This window comes from Talpa europaea (assembly GCF_964194135.1).
Source record: "Talpa europaea genome assembly, chromosome: 2".
NCBI lineage: Eukaryota > Metazoa > Chordata > Mammalia > Eulipotyphla > Talpidae > Talpa > Talpa europaea.
Window position 1 is genome coordinate 50,012,046 of NC_140068.1, and position 23,978 is coordinate 50,036,023.

At 42.5% G+C, this 23,978-nt stretch overlaps 1 protein-coding gene across 1 annotated transcript in view; it reads left to right on the forward strand.

Moving 5' to 3' along the window:
- FAXC (failed axon connections homolog, metaxin like GST domain containing) overlaps positions 1 to 23,453 on the forward strand; it is a gene marked incomplete at its 3' end in the record, with an annotated part of 52,081 nt that extends 28,628 nt beyond the window's left edge. The window contains exons 5-6 of the mRNA XM_084227946.1: positions 18,276 to 18,392; positions 23,164 to 23,453. Coding sequence (XP_084084072.1) covers positions 18,276 to 18,392; positions 23,164 to 23,453 — 407 coding nt within the window. The remainder of the gene's footprint in view (positions 1 to 18,275; positions 18,393 to 23,163) is intronic.
- Positions 23,454 to 23,978: the final 525 nt, after the last annotated feature.

Below are 23,978 nucleotides of genomic sequence, written 5' to 3' on the forward strand. Positions count from 1 at the left end.
CACAGAAAGAGTGAGTGACTTGCTCAGAGTCAAACAGGAGTTAGAAGTGGAACCAGAGCTCAAACCCAGGGTGACTAGCTCCAGACTTGTGCTGTTTTCTGACCCAACAATAACCAAAGTTGCTTATAAATTGTGACATAAAGTGAAGAACTTGTAATGTGTCAGGATTTTTCCTTTAGAGTATTTCCTAAAGTTGCCCTAACTTCACTGGCAAGTTAAAATGTAGTCTCCAATGTAATTTTAAAATGTTTTATGATGTTGCTCCTGAAGGTTGAGTACAGGTTTAAAAGCATGGAGTATTTTCACTGGCTTAAATTTCCTGGATTTGTGAGTTCAGGTTCTACTCTTCCTTAGGAAGCTGGCTCCCCTATAAAGGAGATGTATTAAAAACTCCAGGTTGAAGAGGAGAAATGATCTCTTCGGAAGCTGCTATTGAAAGTGCCAAGTAATAAAGTGGAATTTGTAAATGGAAAGAGAAAAACAGGCTGATTTCCAGCCAACTGTACTTGACTAATAAATGCAGTGCACTTCCTGCTCCTCTCCCCCCCGCTCCACCCCCAAGTCTGAAGTCTTCCGTTGAGTCATAAAATGGCTCTAGAGGCTTAGTTTTTAGAGTCCTTGTTGACTTGGGTTGGCACATGTCAAAGAACCAAATCTGTTCGTTATTTTAATAACTATCAATGTGTGAACTTGACTGTTGATTGTTTGATGAAAGAAAAAGAAACGGAAAGTTGTGCAGAAAAGTGAGTCACTTGCCACATGTGCTTCATGTTACCCTTCTCAGCCTTTGTAGTTCCAGTGTGGTGCAGCATCACAGAATGATTGTATTTTGCTGTTGCATTGAATTTTTTTTCATTTTTCAAGTACATAGCTATTTGACCACTTAGTTCTTAGTTAAATAACATGTAAGAGATTAAAGTCAGCTTTGGTAATTAGTAATAGGAAATCTCTAGCCCACTCTTAACTGGAAATGCCTTTTTGATGCCATACCTCAGTCTGGAAGGAAAGCCTCACTGTGGAGCAGAAGTAGCCATGCAGCTCCGGATGACGTGAGCTATGATAGTTTGGGATCTGGGGAGGGTGTTTGTCGAGGAAAAGGCCATGGCTGCGGTATGCCTGTAAGTTCAGGTCAGAAATCTTTGGAAGGTGGGAGTGCAGGTTTGCAGAGCCACCTACTGCTCTTGCATATCAGAAAAAGACAGCTGATCCCAGTGAGCTTGCCCCAGGGAGGAAACTGGGCTCCAGTAAGAAATAGATTAGGGGAGGGGGGCGTTGTCACTGTGGTGCAGGAGCTGCCCTCTTCAGGGCAATGTGCTTAGGTTGCTGCCAGACCCTTTTTGTGGCTTTATACGCCTTGCCTGGTGGTTCTCAGACTTCTCCAGTCACAATACACGATTGATGCTTTTGGAATGCAACTTTCTTAAAGTTGACTGGAGCTGGAGTACTAAGGAAAACTGAAGGGGCAGCCCCTTGTGTGTGTAGGGGTTTGAGGGTGGGTTGATGATGGGCCTGTTTCTTTTTTTCATCTCTGTTGACCCCTAGGGCTTGGGCTGGGGTGACAGGCTGCAGGATGGGAAGTGCATAATAAAAATGCAGTTTCAGTTATGAGGCCTCACTGTGCATTGTTGGTGAGCTATGAACATCTGTTTGATAAATGAAGGAAAGAGTGAATGTGTGTCACTTAGCAGACAACCAAGCCGGACTCTAAATCTGTGGATTTGGGACCAAAATGTTGAGATTTGTGGATGCATTTAAGGAGGTAGGGTTAGATGCAGTTCTGCTGAACCTGCAGTTTCCAACAAGGACTGCTCTTTTGAGCCATGGCTCGCAAGGATCTTAGGAAGTAAACTTTTCTGATAGGATTCAGACAGAAGGGTAATTCCTTTGACTTGTGACAGTATCACTCTGGCTAAATGGGTTACATACATTTATTCAGCAGTATTCTGGGCTCCTTGTGAGGGCTTGGGACTGTGGTGGGCAAGTTGATCTCAGCCCTGAACTACTGCTGAGAGAGATATTGTGAAACATTTATTAGCAGCAACATTTGTATGGGGTACAACAAAGGCATTTTTGCAAGGGAAACTAACATGGCTAGAGGTGGTTTATAGAGTCTTTGGGGGGTGTGGGGGATGACATTTAAACTGGGCTGTGAAAGGTAAGCTGGAGTTAGGCAGCTTCTGTGAGGAAGAGGAACTGGAATGAGTCAGAGATTTGCATGGAACAGAGAAGGAACATCACCTGTGCAAGCTCTGAGATGAAAAGCTGTTGGTAGCCTTCGAGGAGTGAAAAGACAGCTAGTATGTTGGGAAATTGTGCAAGAGCAGAAGCATGGCGTGAGGATGAGGTAGGCAGAGGCTAGAACAAACAGACCTTGCATGTCTATAAATAATTTTCGGCTCTGTCCTAAGAGCAATGGAAGCCATCAGAGATTGGGAGTAGGGAAGTGGCATGAGCTTGTTTATGTTTAATGGGTGTGGGGCTAAGAGTGGATTTGAAGGGCTTGGCATCCAGAAAAGATAATATGACTTTTGGATTATGGGCATGGTAATACACCGTTTTAGAAACAGCATCAATAGAAATTTAGTGATTTGATATGTGTGTGTGTGGGGAGGGAGGTAGTGATGGAGGGCTCAGGGGTGAAGAGTAACCAAGATCTTGACTTAGTAAACAAAGTGGTGATTCACAGAGTTGGCGAGCCCTGGAGAAGAGGGGAGGTTCATGAATTTCAATGGTGGATATTCTGGGTTTGAAATCAATACAAGACAGACACACAAGTGGAGCTGAAGGACATGAGAAACACAGACTTTTGAATCAGTGGAGAAAAGACTAACTCAGTAAAAGATGTTTAGACCGCAGACTAACCTTTAGAATAAGCGTGACCCTGACTTTATGCCATACACCCGGATAAACTCCAATTGGTTAAGGATGTAAAGGTAAAAAATAAAATCATAAATCTGTCAGGATAAAAAATGGGGAACTTTTATGGAATAAAAGTTCTTGAACATTGGAAGGTTTTTCTAAACATGGCACCAAAGGCAGAAGCTAAGAAAGAAATGTTGTATTGCTAGATTACATGGGGAAAAGAAAACATACCTCCTGTTTGTCAAAAATCTCTACAAATAAAGTTAAAACTGTAACGGCAAGCAGGAAACATGTTTGTGTCATGTAAAAAACAAATATTACTAAATATGAAGAACTGCTACTAATCAGTAAGAAAAGTGAATATTTGAGCGGAACACTGGGCAAAGACATAAAATAGTAATTTGTAAAAATAGCACAAATGATGAGTAAATACATGAACAACTCAGCCTCTTTAGTAATAGAGCAATGCAGCAGCAATGCAAGTTTAATAATGACAAACTCTGTCAATTAAATTAGCAAAGTTTTGTTTTGATATTTTATTGTATTTATTTTTAAAGGTTTATTTTTATTTATTTATGCATACAAGAACTGGGGTATATGTAGGCCAGGGATGTGGTGTATGTTTGTGTGAGAGAGAGAGAGAGAGAGAGGTTTCCCCAGAGACAGAATGGGGAGCAGAACTGGCAGATCTACTGAAATACACTGCTGAGGGGAGCAGCGGGTGAGATAGGAGAGGTCTGCTGCACCATGTGGGTCAGCTCCCTGGCCAGGGATCAGGATTGAACTGGTGCTGCAGTGGCTGCCTATAGCTTCATAGCGCTGATACTTAACCCCTTGTGCCACCAGGGAGGCCCTATTAGTTCTCTTTGGTCACAAATAAACCTGAAGGAATTATTATTGCAAAGAATAATCTAAAGTTAAGTAACAGCAAGGAGTCAGGACATGCAACTCATAATTTGCTTTTGTATGTGTGAGTTGACTTGAGATCCAAACTAAGTGAGGTTACAAGAGTGCATGTCAATATTTTTGAACATCCAACAGATTAACAAGCATACTATTTGAACATTATTGTTATATCAGCTACACACCACGTTCTATACTTGACTCCTGGAAAACAAAGTTGGGTGAGAATGACCTCTGCTTTCAAAATGCTTTAATCTAGCAGTGCTCGAATGAAAAATGTCCCATGTGATGTTTGGAACTCCAGTTGTAATCTTTCAAAAATGGGGAGGATAGGAAAATTATGAGGAGTTGTAAATAGGACATCATTCCTATTTACCTAAGGGGAGAGGGAAAGTAGATTCTGATATGAAGTAAAATACGAAAGTGTTAAATTGGTGATAGTTTTCATGAAGGACAGTTATTGATTCATTATGAACCAATCATCCCTATTGGTGACTACTGTGTCTTCTTGATTTGCTGGAGTTTCTTATTGGACAGATCACCCTCTTGGTAGCTTCAAACCATCGGAGGGCATTTCTTATGACATTTTTTTGTGGGCTAGATCGATGATTTTCAAAGCAGGCTTTATGGATGTGTATGGTGACACCCAGGTTTTGGTTTCTTGAGTGCTCTCGTGGGGAGGAGAGGGCTCTCTACCCTGCTTCATCCAGAGCAACTCCTCTGTTACTGTCCACATATTAGGAATCTGTCCCGTTTTGTGTGATAGATAATTTTCCCTACAAAGAAAAACGTTAGAAAGCCCCTGGATGAGATAGATTTGTGACTGATGGAGGAACTTTGTCCTCACAATGCTGATTAATGGATTGAGAACTCTCCAGGGACTCTGCTCCTGACTTTTCTCAGTCACCTGTTGACAACCTTAATGGCTTCTGAATGACTATAGGTGGATTGATAGCTAAAAAGTTGGGTGGAAAAAAACAGGAATCTAAACAGTCGACCTTAACAAGACAAAATCTAATGGGGATGAATGTCAAATTCTGTACTTAGATCTCCAAATTGAATTGTGCAAGTATAGGGTAGGGAGAGATGTGAGAGCAGACTCAAGGATTTTAGTTGATTTCAATCTCAATATGTCACCTGTGTGATGGATTGCCGTAGAAGCTAATAAAAACTTAGTCTGTTTACTCAGAGCATGGTCTCCCAACTTAAAAGTTGTTTCTTCAAGGAAACCTTTCTGGAACTTTTTCCCAGAGTGTAACTGGCAAACCTGTACCTGTGTTATAATGTACTGGGACTTTCTTCCTCAGTGTACTTTCTGCACTTTTTCTCAGTAGATTGGTTTGATTCATTTGGATTTTGTGCAAAGACTGGTGAATTCATTTATGTTTCTAGGCCTTACTCAGTGCCTGGCACATAGTAGGTGTCTGGCTATCTGGCACACAGTAGGGATCCATCTTTCAACATGCCAGTGGCCAAACTGGTGGGTTTATAGAGAGGAGCGGTTAAGAAAGGGGGTTGTTTTCAAAATAATTTCATGTGAGGAATTGAGGCTACTGGGGATGGATGGTCTGGAAAAGTGAGGAAGTAAACCTTTTTTCAGTATTGAAGGTGCTGAGCTATAGAGATGTTGCTGCAACAGATTGAGGAAGAGGAGAGGAGGATGGAGGAGGGTGTGTATGTGGAGAAATGACAACAGGCTGCAACTCAGAGTAAGGCAGCACTTGAAACAGACTTGCCCCTAACTGGGGGGCTTGTGATATGGTTGGTGGAGCTGCCTCTCTTTGGAATTACCCCTGGTGATGTTAGATGACCACCACCAGGACAGCAGAGTGGTCTGATGAGATGTTTACCTCATGGGGTTTGGGTGTCTCCCCAGTTCTAATAATTTCGTTGTTTTATATTCATTGCCTAGATAGGAGAGCAGAGACTTTTGAATTGTAAAACAAGGTGAAGGCCAAAGTAGAACTCATTCACTCATGTTGTGGTTGATTTTGGATAGTGATTTACGTTTAAGCTGCCACTCAGGTCTTCTGAAGGCATGATGCTTTAAATGATCTGTGTTTACTCCACATCCCTTGTTATTAAATCAATTTTTTGAACAATGGCTGATTGCCAATAAACCTCTAGTCTAATCTTCTACTTCTTTTAAAGTGATTTTTATTAGAAGGCTCTTTGGATAATAACAAAACTTTTTGTTTTTAAGAATGTGTGGGAGTAGGACCTCCTTGGTGCAGGGGTTAAAGTCTTAGCACTATCAAGTTATCGCCAGTCACTGCAGCATGGATTCAATCCCCAGCTAGGGAGCTACCCACATGGTGCAGCAGACCTCTCCTGTCTCACCTGCTGCTCCCCTCAGCAGTGTATTTCAGTGGATTCTCCTGTTCTGCTCTCCACTCTGTCTCTGGTGAATCCTTTCACAGCCCCCGACCACCTCCTGCACCTCTGGCCTACATCCCAGTTCTTATATGCGTTAATAAATAAAATAAATCTTAAAAAAATGTGGGGATAGGTTATTTTATTATTGGCTCTTCCTACTCTGTTAAATATTTCATGCAAACAACACTATATTCACATTAGGTGTTCAGGCCACATACCAGGCCTTCCAGTGGCAGGGGAAAGCCTTCAGAACTAGATAGCAGATAGGGATTAAAATGCCAGGTTATAATGCACATTTTAGCACATTTAGCATATATTGAGTAACTGTGACCAGGGGACAGAGGAGAGGAATAAAGACACACAAGTAATTATGCCTGCCAATCTAGCTAGAACAATGAAGACAATAATAGACACTAAAAGGAATGTTCTGGAACCTCAAAGCAGTTTTTTCCTGATTCCTCATCTAAGCCCTTTCTAAATTACAGAGGCCTGTCCAGGCAAAGGTTTTCAGCCCTGTTTGCTCATGAGAATCACCTTGGGGACTTAAAAAACACAGTATTACAGGTCCCATGCTAGACCAAAGAATTCAATCACTGAGAGTGGGTTTCGGGGAAAGGCATTTAAAAAACTCTACAGGTGATTTGAATATGTCTGCAATCTATACAGGGCAGGTGGACAGAAGGGCTGGCCTGGGAGCTAGGAGGACTGAGGGGGTAAAGAGCTAAGGAAAGTCACATGAAATGAATGTGTCTTGATGTGGTAGGTGCTAAAAGGGAGAAAATTATAGTCTTTTATAAAGGAGATGATAAAATTCACAACAAACTGGGCCTGCTTTGCAGTTCTGTAGAGAGGGCAACCCGGGTTGGGTCCTTCTGCAAGGAACTTAGCCCAGTCCTAACTCCTTTCCATGTCAAAACCCTGTTATAAAGACTGCAGGCCTTTTTGTGTGGATGCATTTTAAATACTATTTCTTCTAGATTTATTTATTTATGCATAGAAGAACTAGGGTATAGGCCAGAAGTGTGGGGCAAGGGTGGTGGGGTAAGAGGATTCACCAGAGAGAGCGTGGGGAGCAGAACGGGAGATTGACTGAAAGACACTGCTGAGGGGAGCAGCAGGCGAGACAGGAGAGGTCTGCTATGCCATGTGGGTAGCTCCCTGGCCGGGGATCTAACTCATGCTGCAGTGGTGACAGCACTGAGACTTAATCCTAGGCCACCAGGGAGGCACCTAAGCACTAGTTTTAACAGCATTTTGAAGATGTTATGGCCTTATAGCATTCCTGAGTGGTAATTACTGTACAGATGGGAAAAGCAAATGGAGTCAGAGAGGTGAGAGGATACGTCTCAGACTCAGGCATACATGCTTTTCTTGTGCTCCTGTACAACTTCTGTATATCTGCATTGGTGGCTTTTTAAAATCACCTGCAAGGAGAGTAATAATTTGCCCTGGAAACCATAAAATCTATTTTTACCTGTATTGATTTGGTTCAAGTATTATAAGCTGATCCTGGAATCCTATACTTGGGACTAAAGTGGAAGTGATTTACTTTGAAAGGTCTTTACGTATTACTTAATAACTCTAAATTGCTCACAGTTCACTAATGGAGAGGATCATTAGATCAGATATTCAAAGCACTGCATTCTCTCTATTCAGATTTCCAGAGGGAGATGGGAGGGTTTCTGGCCTGGGGGCCCAGATATCCTTACATAGTCAGGGATTGGTGGAGCCAGGCCCTGCTGGTGTTAAAGGGTGGGTTTGCATTCTTACGGGGACCAGACAGTTGTGGCACATAGTTTGGCTCATTTCTTTTCCATTTTCATTGTTGCTATTTCAGTTGGTAAAAATATGTTCATTATTCATGAAAACAAAAAAATACTTTGAGCAAAATAAGATTCAATGCTAATAAGTACTGAGTTCTTGAAAATCTTTGTGGCTTGTTTATCATCATAAATTGGTTGAGATAATTCTGACAGAAGCGATCTGGTCTCTATGAGCTCTTTCTTCTCACTGAGAAAATTGACTTTGATTTTGTATTTAAGTTTTCAGGGTTTCATTCCTGAATAATTAGAATAAAATACTTTATAATGTATACACAATCATAAGAAAACCATTCTGATTACTGTCAGGGTATTTAGGTACCAACTAAGCCCCTCAAGTAGCTGAGTTCATTCACCTGCTAGATGAGGGTGATTTAGCATTGTTCATTTAAACATTGGGTAGTGTCTATCAAATGTTATAATTTAAGATTTAGCATATTTGATACAATTTCCCCCTGTGACTCAATATTAATGAACAAGATCAGGGGTTTTGATTTTTTTTATTATGAAAATTTTCAAGCACTCATACTTCAAAGATGCTAATGTGTCATCATATCTGCTTTAACAGCTTTTTAGGTGTGGAAGTATTAAAAGTAAATTACAAATATCATGACATTTAACCTTAAAATGCTTTTGAATGTAGTTCTAGTATTTTCCTCCTGTAGTAGGCAGCCTCAAGATGGCCTCCAATGTGCCTGCCTCCTGGTGTTCATCCTCTTGTGAAATCCCCTCCCTTGAGTGTAGGTGGAACATATTGATTTGCTTTTGCCAAATAAAATATGGCAGAAACAGTGGGCTTTTCCTTCTAAGATTAGGTCTCAAAAGGATAGCAGCTTCTGTCTTGGGCATTCTCTTCTATTCTTGCTTTCCAGTGCATGTACAGTGGTAGAAGTCAGCTCTGTAGCGAGCTGCTCTGTGCAGAGGTGCACATGCCAAAGAACTGATATTGCTGGCCAAGAGCCAGTAAGGATCTAAGTCCTGTTAGCAGGAAGTGAGAGGGCTGGGGAAGAGATCTGTCCAAGTCAAGCTGACATCTTGATTAGGCTGTGAGAGGCCCTGAGCCAGAGACACCCAAATAAGACTGTCTGGAATCTTGACACAGAAATTGTGAGGCGATAAATGTTGTGAGGCAATAAATGTTCCTTTTAAACTACTGAATTTTGGATGAATTTGTTATGTAGCTAGCAATAACAAATATACATCTATATAGCTTCAGCAGTTTGTCTGTGGATGAGAGGGCTGCTTCTGCCACAGTGGATGGCAAGCACTGGATCTCAGTTGTCTCAAGTTATTTAGATAAAAGGTTTTACTTCTTTTAGAAGTGGTATCTTATTTTTCAGTCTCTCCAGAGACTATTATAACTACCCGTTCTGATTCTAGCAGGAATATTCTCATCTTGGCTGTGAAGAAACCGAAACTATTCCAAGATTCCATTGAGGTTGGCACACAGGAGGGTTCTGCTTTCAGGGTTACTGATCTTTGAGGAAGTAGTATGCTCTGGGGAGAGAGTCGTATGGGACATTCTTCACTATTTAATGGTTAGGATATGTGGACTAGAGAGTGCTGAGGCTTTCCACAGAATAGAACGTAGCCTCAGCTCTCTCTTGAGGAGAAACATCACACAGAATTTTGATGTGATGTCCAGCCTTCTCATGGGCATATCATTTGAAAAGGTACAGGAATCCTATTTTCAAGATGAAGTTGATTGCAATTTGATTTCATCCCAAAGGACCTGTGTCTATTGAGTGAATCTGGGTAATATCTGCTGCTCTGCATGGGTTCTCACTGGTTTGGCGGCTAAAGTTCTTTACCAGCTTTTTGGTGATTGTTCAGGTGTTTGAAAGTGTTGTTTGAAGATCCTGGAGTGTGAAACCCGGAGTTCATAAAGTGAGGAAAAGTTCTCCAGGAATGTGGAGAGGAGACTGGGCGGCTGGAGCTGGCATTCAGTGGGGAGTGTTCAGATAGTTCATTTAAGCTGACATTTCTGTCTGTTCTTTCAGAGAATTTTATAGAAAATACCACAATATCTAATTATTTTCTAGGATAAAATTCTAGAGAGGTTAAATTTAGGAATTTCTGATGAGTAGCCCCACCCACCTTTATGTTTTTCCAGTGTGAGAACTGACAGGTAAAATTTGTAGATATGACAATGTTGTCAAAGTCAATGGTTTTAATTATGAGCTTTACCCACAAGGACCATTAGTGACCTCACATATAAGGTGTAAACCCTCCTTGCCCCCCACAAGAGGGGGGCAGAATCACATAGTGATTTTAGAGTGTGCTGGGAACATGAATAAGCACTTTAAGGGAAGTGGGCTGTCAAATTATTTCTTACACAGAAAGGACTGATCAGGAATGAAAGCGAGAGCTGAAAGTAGATTTTGTTTTCCTTGTAGCTTTGTCCTTTGGAAGATTCAGGTACAGAATAAGAGCTTACAGTGTGTGTTCTTTCAAGGGTGACGGCTAAGAGTACTGTGACCTGTGCTATTCTTGGGAAAACACTCAAAATCTTTGTTTCTCGGTTTTCCTGAAATTGCCCATAAATTAAAGGTGAGCTGGCTGGTGTGAATTACCCAATAAGTGACCTAAACCAGTGGTTCCCAAAAGTGTGGACCATGGACCATCAGCATCAGCATTTATCTGAGATCTTGTTGGAAATGCAGACTTTTGGGTCCCTCTCTATACCTGCTGAATCCGGATCTCCTGACATGGAGGTGGCACATCAGTGTTTTTAGAAGTCCTCCAGGTGGTTGTGATGCATGCTTGCATTTAAGACCCTTAATCTACTCAATTCTAGATCAGTGCTTCTCACACTTGGGCATGAGAGTCAATTGCAACAGTGTTCTTCGGAGAGTGGCCTAAGAGCTGCAGGCTCTTGGGCGATATTTATGCTTCCAAGGTCTAAGAGTCATTGACCTGAAAGTGTGTTAAAACAGTGTAGGGTAAAGAAAATGTCAGGCTTTTCTGCCCTCCCGCCATCAGGATAGATGATGGATCCTTGCTGTCCTGAATGCATGCCTGATGGCGGGCACCTGGAATAGGGTGTGGGCATAGGTAGATGGGATTCACCTGGGCTGAGACTGGGCTTTTAAGGGCGGCGTCACGGGGACACCAGTAGAAGCCGAAAGAGAAGCCGAGAAGCAGAAGCAGAAGCAGAAGCAGAAGCAGAAGTAGAAGTAGAAGCAGAGATCACCGGAGAGCCCAGATAGAGTGAGGATTTGCTGGGGGCTGGAAGGACTGCCAGCCACCCGGCCCCCCAGCACCCTTGCCTGCCATATGCCTGGTGAACCCCAATAAAAAACCTGCAAAAACCACTGAGGACTCTGACTCCTCCATTACACGGTCTGCTGGATCATATAAAACCTGCACTGGTCCATTCCTGCCCTTACAAACAGATTCTCTAATCCTATTCCCAGACATTTTTGTCTCAGTAGATGGGACCTGAAAATCTGTGTTGCTGATTCTGTTAGTCTCAGTCTGTTTGAGAAACCTTGCTGTAAGTAGGGTTGCCTCTAGTTTGAAAGAGGAGTGAGCAGTGAGAGGTGCTGGTTCCCTGGGAAAGTGCCAGTGGCCTTCTTGGAGTAGAGGGGGTGGGACTTGATCTGAGTGTTAAGAGAAGGCTTAGGCTTAGTTAAATGGAGGTTATTTGAAACAGGGAGGATGGGGTGAAGGATGGTGATGGGAACACCTGGCATTCATGTGAGGTAGACCTTGCTTTGTCCTGCCTGGGCTTGGAGAGAATTATTGGTTATCAGCTGTCATACTCACTCCCCAAAAAGGAGGCTAAGAACCAGGCAGCAGGCAAACATCCTGGGACTGTGTCCTCAGTTGCACTGCCATGTGACCACCCTCCACTGGGACTTTTAAGACCCATATTACTCTCCACTTGCCCCTCCTCCTCACTCGGTTCCCCTGCTCACCAAGCCCGGCTTACTTCAGGTCTGAAGCTTGCTTTTGCTCTTAGTTTGGCCTGATTCGTCAGGCTTGGATCCTGGCCATTCTTCTTAGACGGCACCATGATAACTTAATTTTCCCTGGACAACTGTGTGGCTTTGCCCTCTTATATTCATCCTTTTCCCGTCACCTCAGTCAGTCCTAATGGGGCTGAGGGGCAGATAATGGGGGTGAAGGACCTAGTCCACATGTCAGTCTTCTTCCATATACTCTTGTCTGTGTTGGGTCCTGGCCAACCCTGTGTTGCTGCCCATCACAGGAGACATAGAAGACAACGTGGGACTGGCCAGAGGTCAGGTTTCAAGGTCAGGATGAGCAGCCTTGGGTTAATGGGCTCACCTAAGTTTTCGATCAACAGTAAGACACATTCCAATCACAGTAAATGTAAGTCTTACGATACAAAGAATAAATATCCTTTAGGGCCCTGGAACACTCTTGGTATTCATGTCTTCATGCTGCCCACTCAACTATTTGTCATCTGTGGATGCCCCAATGGTTCTTGCATCTACAACATGATCTTCTACACAGAGAGGAGCTGCCTGAACCACTGACAGGTGTCAGATTATAATAACACCCAGCACCAGTTGTCATTCCCCAGCCCTCAGTGGAGCCAACTCCTATTGCTCTTGCCTTGGGCTCACCTCCAGATCCACAGATCCCTCACTTTTAGCTGCTTGGTGGTTGTCCTTGCATTTCCTCACTGGTCTCTGTTTCCTGGTGGCTACTTGAAGATCCAGCCATGGAGGTCTGTGAAATCACTCTAGGTTCTTGAAGTCACTCTGCCTTCATTTGCTGGGTGTACTCCATGACCTGTTGTGATTTGGGCTCACCTTCATGATCAGGAGGCTCTGTACCCTCATGGAGGTGTTTTGGGTGCTTGGAAGCTGCTCCTGGTGGAGCACCCCTCAGGGAGTCTGATGTACCTTGGGTCCCTCATACCCCGGGTCCCTCATACCCCAGGGTTTGGTTATCCTCAGCCTCTGCTCTCTTCAGTGGCTCATGGTCCACACACTCAACTGGAGGCTGGCGAAGAGTTACAGGTGCTCAGACAGCCTTTAGCTCCTTATGTCTATTCCTCCAGAAGCTGGAGGGGTAGTTTACCTACTGAAAATTGAATTGCTTCACCATCCAGGCCTACTCCTTCAGTGCCCTTCAAAAGTGCCCTTGTTGTCTTGTTTTTTCTAAAACCTTCTTGTTGTGTGATCTGGGACCACTTGACGAAATCTGGGCATGCTAAAGACTTTGGCCTCTTCATCTCTAAACAGAGTCAAATTTAAATTGTTTCATTTATAAAAACACTAAGTTCCAAAAGACCAAAGCTGGGACAATTTGAGCAACAAAATAATGAGAGTACTGGGATAAAATAATCATCAACAAGTGTGTACTTACATAAATAAATAATTGAATGCATTAGTAAATGGGATTGAAGAGGACAGTAGAATTCTAATCAATACTGTTAAAGGAATGAGAGAAATAGAAAATCATGATAAGGCAAACACCACAGTAATGACTATTTCAGATGACATCCACCAGTGGATGCTAAAATTAGTGGGCCAAAGTTTGAGGAGAAATAAGATATTTATGTAGTCTCAACGAATTTCTCCCAAGATCATTAATTGCAAAAGGAAAAAATGGTAGCACTATGTGAAAAACCTTACAGACGCTGACCTTGCCAATGGTCAAGATTAACATCACCAGCAATAAGACATACAAATGTTATGGCTCCCCTGATGTGATGTCCTGAGAAAGTGTATTAGTCAAAGTTCTCTAGGGAAACAGACTAATACTGTGTGTGTGCGCGCATGTGTATGTGTGACTGACTGATTGATTATAAAGCATCGCTTCATGAATTGAGGCGGCTGACTAGCCCCAAGAGCCACAGGGCGAGTCGGCAGGCTGGGGAGTTGATGTGGTACTAGTCCAAAGCTGGCAGGCTCAAGACTCAGAAAGAGCCTGTGTTTCAGTGTGAGTCTCAAGGCAAGAAAAAGCATTATGTCCCAGGGCCTCCCTGGTGGTGCAGGGGTTAAAGACAGCACTATCAAGCTATCACCAGCCACTGTAGCATGAGTTGGATCCCACACTGGCCAGGGAGCAACCCATAGAGTGCAGCAGATCTCTTCTGTCTTGCCCGCTGCTCCCCTCAGCAGTGTAGAACTCAATAGAACTGCCTGTTCTGCTCCCCACTCTCTCTGGTGAATCCTCTTACACACACATCCCCTCCCCCACACACTCACAATAAACTGGCAATGGATAGCTTGATAGAACTGCATCTTAACCCCTTGAGCCACATGAGAGGCTCCAAATAAATAAATCTTGAAAAAAAAAAAGAAAAGAAAAAAGCACATGTTCCAGTTACTTAGGGGACACCCAGCCTTTTTGTTCTCTTCTGGCCTTCAAGTAATTGCATGAGACCCACTCTCATTAGGCAGGGTAATCTCCTTTACTCAGTCTGCCACTTAAATGTTAATCTCATCCAAAATAAACCCTCCTGAAAATACCCAGAGTAAGTTTGTGCAGATTACTAAGTGACCCTGTCAAGTTGACATAAAATTTGTTGTCACAGAAGGATATAGAAAAATGCATCATCTATTAGACAAAATATTGGTCAACATTTTATACAATAGCTGACCAGTATTGTTTAAAAGTACCAAAGTTATGAAAGACCAGCAAGACTGAGACATTTTCACAGGAGACATGACAGTTTTGGAGCCTGGGGTGGATCCTGCAACAGAAAAGGACATTAGTTGAAACTAATAAAATTTGAATGAATCAGTAGTTGTATTGTTTGAATTGTAATTTCTTTATTGTGTTATTTGAGTGGTAATTTCTTAGTTTTGATAAATTTACTCTGGTATATAAGATGTTTAATATTAGTAGTAATTGGTGGAAGAGTCTATAGCAATCTGCTATTTTTCAGCTTTTCTATAAGTCTAAAATTATTTCACATTAAAAAGTTAAAGAGAAGCTTCCTGTCATTGGCTACTTTGAGAACTTTATGATAACAGGGATATTTTTACATTCCTTATGTTTATAACTGTTGCGTGTATATATAATTTAATACATATAATTTTGTATCTGCTATTGCACATTTTCCACAAATGCTAAATTCTATCCTTTTTTTTCCCCAAAAAAGGTGCCTATCTTAAAAAAAAAACTGTTAGATTTTGGCTATACTTTCCCCTCACTGTATTCTGTATTCCTGCTTGATTGAAACATTCACAGCTTAACCCTCCTGCTAATCCGTGAGATGATGACCCATGTGGTGTCTTGTGCAGGGCAAAGAAGTCAGGAGAAAAGGGTGCCAAATTCTTGGTCTGGTTCTGTTACTAACTCAGCGTCCTTCCAGTTTTGGTGCTTTGAAGCCAGATGGAAAATTTGGACTGAACACTATATGTACTAGTTGGTTCCATGTATGGATTAAATGATTACTTTTGTTATTCTTTTTCTTCATTTTTAGGTCTCCCAAGTTTGTTTTTTTTTTTTAAATCCTCATACATTTTTACTTCTTGCCCCTAAAATCTTTAGATTCTACAATATATAGATTTTACTCTGACAATCCTGTCGACCCTTTTTTTGGGTAGCAATTTAAGGAGATCAGCATTATTTTGGGGGAAGGGTCAGAAAGCCAATGTAACTCTAACCTTTTTTCCTTCTTTCTGAAAACTCTACATAGCCCTTTTCACACTTATCCCAAAAACTCTCTCATGGCTTCCACTTGTGACTTCCCTTTGTTCTGACCTTGAACGGGCTGAGCCCTGGTACACTCCTGTTGAGAAGACTAGAGTTCAGACCCATCCACCTCTGACCTTGCCAGTTAGCAGGAGAGCTTTGGGCGAGTGTCCTCTGCCTGCCTGCATCACTGAGGCCAGATGGGATGTGACTGAGGCTTTGAGCCAGCAGGATGAACCATTAAGAAGTAATTGATGCTCTTAAGAACAAATGATATACCCAGTTTTTCTTTGTTATTTTTGCCCAGGTAGTATTTTCAGTGGTTTAGATCCCAAAGTGAGACAGATAATGGAGAGGTTGGTTGACAGGGGGAAAGACTTAAGAATAGTAGCTTGGACATTTTTATTGGCCTCACCAGAGAAGATAATTTGGTTAGGTCCTGTATGTTGTACACCCATCAGTCCTTGGTTTCTGTGGAATATAGAGTAGAAATGATTTTTAAAATATCGCTTTCAGCTCCATTTTTTGGTGGTTGTTTTAAGTTGATATATAATTGAAGTATAACATTGTGTAAGTTTAAGTTGCACAATGTGCTGATTTGATACATTTGTTTATTGCAATATGATTGCCACCAGACTGCCACCATAGCATTAGTTGACACCTCTATCAGTCCTCAGCTTCACATGTGTTAACTGCACTCCCACCTCAAGCTGTTTCTCCATCCTAGCCTGCCTATGTGCTGTCACCAGATACTTCATTTTCTCAACTTGCCACTCAACACCATTGAAATGGGTGGATATTTGGAGGATACAGCAATTAGAACTGTGCCTGGCATGTTGTAAACATTGTGTTAAAGTTTGGGATTGGGGTCAGAATGGGGGGGCTGCAATTGTATAGGGAATATAACAATAAAATTTATAAAAAAAAATGAAATTACCTTTACTTTCAAAGAGCCTGCCATCTAATTAGAAAGATAAATGCACAAATGAAAAACAACTCTCGGCTGTTCTCTAAACAATTAGGGGGTATATGATTTAAGAAATAGAGGCTAATAGGCATTAAAAGCATTAACATCCTTCAAGGTCCTCTGTGTGACAGTGAGATTTGAACACCAGACTGTCTTAACTGAAAGCCCCGAAGGCGCCAGGTAGAGTAGACAGGGAAAGCTTTGAGAGGAGGCTTTGAACTGGACATTAAGAGATGGTTAGAATCGTCCGATGGAGAGAAGTGGGGAGCGAATATATGTACTGAGGGGCAGGGAGTGGAATGGGCACAATATGAACAAAAGAATAACAATAGAAAGCATAAAGCTGGGGGTAGGGGGTGATCCCAGTATTTTTCAGAGAAAGGGAAGATGGAAGGTAAAGCTGGAATATGTGTTGAAGGTAGAGTGTAGTAAGTCTTGAAATCCAAATTGATTTTGGATTTTATTTCATAACCCATTTCCCACTGAAAGTATCTGTGAAAGAGAGATATAATGAAAAGAGCATCTTGGAGATTAAGTCCAGGTGGGGTGTGGAGAGGACTAGAGGAACAGACAGGCAATCGGCATGACAGCTGGTGTTTACTGAGTTATTTCAAATGATGCTAAGTGTTCTACCCACAGTATGTCATTTTATCTTCATGATAACCCTAAGAAATAGGTGCTGTTAATATCATCCCCATTTTTCCAATGAGAAAAGTGAGGTTTTGAGAAGCCAGGCCATGACCAGGCTCCCACAGTGAGCAGCAGTGGTGCCACGGTGTGAACTGGGAGGCCCATTGGCACCCATGCTGCAGCGCTGGACTGGGGCATTTTAACAGACAGTCCAGGTTATAAGACCTGAGCTAGGTCAGTAGTGGCGGAGGAGGGAGGGAGCAGCAGTGAAACCTCCTTGTATGGGGGCTGGATCCCAGGACTGAGCCTGGAATTTTATCGCTTCTTTTACTTAGTGTTTCTCCCTCTCTTTCTCTCTCTCTCTTTAAGGATTTGTCTATTTATGCATACAAGAACCGGGGTACAGGCCAGATGTGCGGGAGGGTGAGAGGATTCATCAGAGACAGAGTGGGGAACAGAACAGGCAGACTGAAGAAATACACTGCTGAGGGGAGCAGCGGGTGAGGCAGAAGAGGTCTGCTGCGCCATGTGGGTAGCCCCCTGGGTGGCCTGGGATCAAACTCGTGCTGCAGTGGCTGTGTGTAGCTTCACAGCGCTGTGCTTAACCCCTTTCACCGCTAGGGAAAGCACCTCTTTTACTTAGTGCTTTCTGTGGAAGTTGGTACTCAGTGTCGAGAGCCTTGCCACAACATGGGGTCATCGTGGGAAACCTTGCTTCTGAAGTTCTAAAATAGCTTAGGTCTCTCATTTTTCCTGAGGCAATATATTAATTTAATAAAGTAGGTGTTGAGGTTGGATATGCTCAGTTTGTTTTACTTTTGAGATGGTTTTGCAAGCTTCCACATAGTCTCAAACATCTCAAGCTTCAATTACTAGAGTTTGAGATGGGAAGTTGCCACCAGAGGGCTGTTAGTGGGCCATTTAGACCTTTTACCCATGAACCTTCATTTGTTTTTAATTTTTTTAAAGCAAAAATGCATGCATTTTCAGTCTTTAGAACTTTGGATGCACAGTTAAATGTGTGAGTGCTGAGATCACATGTCTGCCGGGCAGCATGGGGCCGCCCACTGACTTCTGTGCTTTGTCTGCTGTAGGTGACAAGAAGTACATCATGGGCCCCAAGCTCTCCACTCTTGATGCCACAGTCTTTGGACACTTGGCACAGGCAATGTGGACCTTACCTGGGACAAGACCTGAACGGCTGATCAAAGGTAAGCCCTGAGAACCTCCTTAGAGTTTGGGAGTTGCTGGAGAATGGAGAGTAACAGAACAGAGAATTCTAGGTCAACACCTGTGAACTTGACTGTGCTTTATGGAAACACCAGGCTATGGTGTCCATGACCAGCGTCAGGACGTATAGGAGTTGGGAAGAGACTGGGCTTCTCAACTGCTGTATTGCACAGATTGTCTTCTTAGCAAAGCTACACCAGGGCCTTCCTGCCCACTCCTTACATAGTTGACTTACTACTTATCACTAAGAGTGCCCTTGTTTTGTTGGTCTTCCTAAATTTTCTTTGGACATGGTCACTCTCTGCTTTGTACTTTAACCAATGCTGCAGCAACATTGGTTGGGTGGGGCTGATGGACTCACTGCCCGTTCAGATATCTTTTTTGAGTCTGAGCTAGTGTTGGACATTTCATACACATGAATAAGTCATATAATTTTGTGTCATTTGAGTTTGAAGTTCTCCTTTCTTCTATTCCAGAGGGATGTCTATAGATCATATACTGAGAGTAATAGAGCTGGATAGTTCCAGATTGTGGGAAAATGGGAGTGTCAACAAGTGCTTTGTAAGCCTGGTGTATGGGAAGTGGTGGTATCTGTATTATTATATGTATCTTTTCACCAAATTGACAAAGTCTTGTATCTTTGTTGTGTGGTCTTACCTATAAGACCTGTTGGGATTACAGTTAAGGACTGGAGCATGAAAGTGGGGATGAATTGGGTCAGAGCTAGGGCATGAACATATGTTTGGGGGTAGGGTGGCTTGGGAGCTAGAAGTAAAATTCACATTGGCAAGGGGGCAGTAAAAGGCAACCTTGGCTTGATATCAAGGTTGCAGATCTTGGGGGGGTGTGTGTGTATGTGTGTGTGTATGTATATGGTGGAGGAGGGTGTTGGGATAAACATACACATAGCAGCTGGGATCTTTGGGAGAGGCTTCCCCTCTACTGGTGACCGGGAATTGTTTGAAGTCAGCGCCAAATTGAAACCCTTAGAAAGTCCCTGGGGGGCTGGGGTGGTGGTAGTTTTTAGGATTGGGGGAGGAATTGATGACAGTTAATCAAAGTGTTTATGCCCCAGCTGAGCAGGAGAGGCGTAAATCGGATCAGCACTAAATAGCATATAATATACAGAAACCAGAGGGGGATGTGCGGTGGAAAAGGTCTGGATGTGAAATGTGCTGCCAAGGAAGGGTGGCGACCTACTCCAAGGGGAGTGTGGTCATTGTGCCACTGAAAAGTTTCATCTTTAATTCAGGAAGGCCAGGGATACAAGATTCAAAAGAAAAATCAAATATAACAAATTTTATTTTTATTTTTTTAAGATTTATCTATTTATGCATACAAGAGCTGGGGTACAGGCCAGAGGTGCGGGGAGTGGGGGGTGAGTGGATTCACCAGAGACAGAATGGGGAACAGAACAGGCAGACTGACTGAAACACAAGCTGAGGGGAGCAGCAGGCACGACAAGAGAGGTCTGCTGCACCATGTGGGTTGCTCCCTGGCCAGCCAGGGGATCAAACTCATGCTGCAGAGGCTGTGGATTGCTTCATAGTGCTGTGCTTAACCCCTTGCGCCACCAGGGAGACCCTATAACAATTTTTAAATATGCAAGATTGGAAGAAAGAACCTCAGATAAGAATATGGTAGATCAGGGTAGTGCCCAGTTTCTTGTGAGTGTCTAGCTTTTCTCACATGCCATTCAAAAAGTGGATGGATGAATGGATGAATGAGTGGAATTGATAGATGGATAGAACCAAGCAAAATAATATACAAGAAACTGAGGCAGGTGAGCAGCATGTCAGCTTTCAGTAAGATGGCAGAGTAGAGACACACTAAAAGGCATGGCGTCTGGAGACCTCTTGTGGTTGACTTCTGGCTCTGCCACTGTGTGACCTTGGGCAAGTTAATTAGCCTCTCTCTTGTTTCAGTTTTCCCATTACAGATAGGAATACTAATAATTCGTGCTTCATAGGATTGTTATAAGAACTAAGGGAGTTAATATAACTTAAGTAGATGAATAAAGCACTTCAAACAGTGCCTAGTATACGGCAAGGAGTATATATATGTTTGCCTTTATTATTAATTTTTACTATTGCACTCCAAAGCGGCATTAATGCTACATATTCATGAAAGGGAGCAGTTCTCTTTGAAGAAAGGTGAAGAAACAGGCTGTAGAAGACCAACCAGAAAAGAAGCAGAAAGAATTATAGAGCGTATAGATGCTGTGGATCTTGTAAACAGATTCTGCTTTTCTAGTTGCTCCTAGGGAATGGACTTGATTTGGACAAAGCGGTCACAGGGTCCCCAGAGATTGCTGTGAAGTGACCATAATTCATCTTCAGTGGCTCCTCCACACCCGCCTTACCCTCTTGCTACTGCTTCCACACTTTTCTCTAATCTCAGTTACTGTGACTGCAGCAGTACCTGGTGAGATGTTTCGTGAATGCTCCCTGAGGGGGAAAATAAGTGAAGGTATTGCATGCACCTTCCCAAGCGGAGCAGCGATGTTTCTTCTCAGCTTCTGGCTCCTGAGAGTGTACATAGACATCTTCGAGTAGAGGACATTAGAATGGACTTACGCAATGGGGGTTGAACTATTATGATCTGAGACTATTGAACATGGTGACCTGGAAGCGATACGAGTTTGCTGGGCCGCAGGGCCTGTGAAGCAGGGGCTTAGCTTTATGCTGTTTTTAGGGGGTGTGTTTATTTAAGCAGAATAGTGATCAAGTTTTGAAAAGTTCACAATAGTGCTGTAGGAAGTGATAGTTATATTACTGGTAAATGATAACAGTAAATAAATAGAAAAAATACTGAAAGAAATTAGTCCAAATTGTTAATCACTATAAGTTTGGCTTGATGAGGTTATAGATGCTTTTTTTTCCTAAGTTTTTTTTTTTTTTTTTTTTTTTTTTTTTTTAAAGATTTATTTATTTATACAAGCACTGGGTACAGTCAGAAGCATGGGAGAGTGAGAGAATTCACTGGAGCCAGAGCGGGGAACAGAACAGGCAGACTGACTGAAATACACTGCTGAGGGGAGCAGTGGGTGGCAGGAGAGGTCTGCGCGCCATGTGGGACCCTCGCCAGTGGCCAGGGATCGAACCGGCGCTGCAGAGGCTACGGGCAGCTTCGCAGCCCAGCGCTCAACCGCTGCGCCACCAGGGGAGGCCCCTAAGTTTTATTTTATTTATATTGTGTAGAAGAACTGAGGTCTGGGCCAGAGGTGCCGGGGAGGGGGAGAGGGAGTGGTGAGAAGATTCACCAGAGACAGAGCAGGGAACAGAACAGGCAGACTGACTGAAATACACTGCTGAGGGGAGCAGTGGGTGAGACAGGAGAGGTCTGCCCCACCATGTGGGTCACCTCCCTGGCTGGGGATTGAACTCATTCTGCAGTGGCTGGTAATAGCTTCATCGTGCTGAGACTTAACCCCTTGCACCACTAGGGAGGCCCTTGTTTTCTTCTATATGTATTTTTACCCGTTTTATATACAGACTTCTAATTTTCCCAAATGAGAATATATTCCTTCTTTGATAGAAAATAGAATACAGACTATAATCAGTAGACCTATTAATATGGAAATAGCAGGTCAATAGGGGATTGGTAAAAGCAACGTGAAGCTGGTTTATCTGTATAATGAAATGCTAAGCAGTTTCAAGGTGGTCATAACATAATATTGAAAGATTTTCATTATAAGCTGTTAAGTAGCAAAGGTAGCATAGAAAACAATATATAGTAAATGCTATGTAGTGAAAATGAAAATGGAATTTTTGGCAATTCTTTTATTTTTGCTTATCTGTATTTCTAATTTTCTTCAATAAAACATGGACTAACTTCATAAGAAGTGTACATAATATATATATAAATACATATATATATATATAAAAAACTTAAAAAAATTAACATCCAAAAAATATTCTCAGGGCAATATAATCTTGTGAGAGAGACACGAGTTATATATTTGTCAGCAATGTTGCCATCTGGTGGATCAAAGGCAAAACCTCACCCTTTTTCTTCATTTTTCATTGGGAATTAGTAACTGAAAGGCAGATAAAGCGCCATGTTTCAGACAAAGGCCTGGACAATGTTAGCAGCTTACACAACAATTCCTTTGATCCACACAAGAAAAATGGCCCATTCGTGGGGCAGCAGTGGAATTATACTTAAAAAATTAAAAAAAAAAACACCTGTTTTACTAAATGAATTTAGTAGGCACACTCATTGTAAAGGCAATTCTGAGTAACCCATTTTATGATTTATTTAGGGCAAAGTTCCCATCCTAACATGACTTTCTTCAACTGTTTGGCCCAGTGCCCAGCCCATAGTAACACTGCAAATATTTGTGGAGTGAATGTTTACTTCTGGCAGCCTTAATCTAACAGTTGGTATATTTCTATGAACTAAAAATTATTTTAAATGAACCAGTGGAAACACTAGTTCTCTTGCTAGGCAAACATAAAATAATAAAGTGCTTTACAAAGCCAAGTGATGGTAGTTTAACTGCCGTTCTGGATAGACTCCCCCCACTTGTCATCACCCTAGGACGCATTCCTAAATCTCGTTCAGCCTCTGAATTAAAATTTTTCCACTCACCTGTCTTATGATGTGTACAAAAATTTCAGTATTTTGCTGGTCTCTCTGTGAGAAAACCCCACAAATGTCTTCCTCCCTCTGTTCTTCCAATTCCCAGAAAGACTGGCTGGAAGATTGTCGCCTTGGAGCACTAACCCTCCCTTGCTTTCTGCACCGCAGGTGAGCTGATCAACCTGGCCATGTACTGCGAAAGGATAAGGAGGAAATTCTGGCCCGAGTGGCAGCATGACGATGACAACACCATCTACGAGTCTGAGGAGAGCAGTGAAGGCAGCAAAACCCACACTCCCCTGCTGGATTTCAGCTTTTACTCAAGGACAGAGACCTTTGAAGATGAGGGAGCAGAGAACAGTTTTTCCAGAACCCCAGATACAGATTTCACTGGACATTCGCTGTTTGATTCTGACGTGGACATGGATGACTACACAGACCACGAACAGTGCAAGTGACGTTTGGCTTCCCTGACCCCTTCTGCCGGAGCTGCCCCTACCTGAGCTTGGTCCGGTCTCCTAGGTAGAAATCCATCCAAGCTGGGAGGAGGTCTTCGTGCTTGGCACAGTTCTCACAAGCTAACTGGACGATAGCAGCCTTATTTCTTTTTTGTACAAACGAAACACGGAACTGTTCATTCATATGGCTCCATTTAAAACCAACAGGCAAAAAACAAAAAAAAAGTCAGCATGGTTCCTGAAATCCATTTTTGTTTTCATTAGAAAACTAATACTGTGAGGTAGAGCTGGTGAAAGAGCTGGTTATCCACAGAATGCTCATGGTGATCTTCTTCAGCCTGAAGGTTTAGTTGCAAGGTAGATTCTTGAACATCCCTCATCCATCAAGGTTTGTAGTCGTGAGAGATGTCATGAGAAAAAATGTAGGAGGTAAATGTTCTCTGGTGGCTGCTTGTGTGTTATGTGTGGATGTTGTATGTTGAGATAAAAGTCAAATAAAATCCATAGATCTTCAATGAACACCTA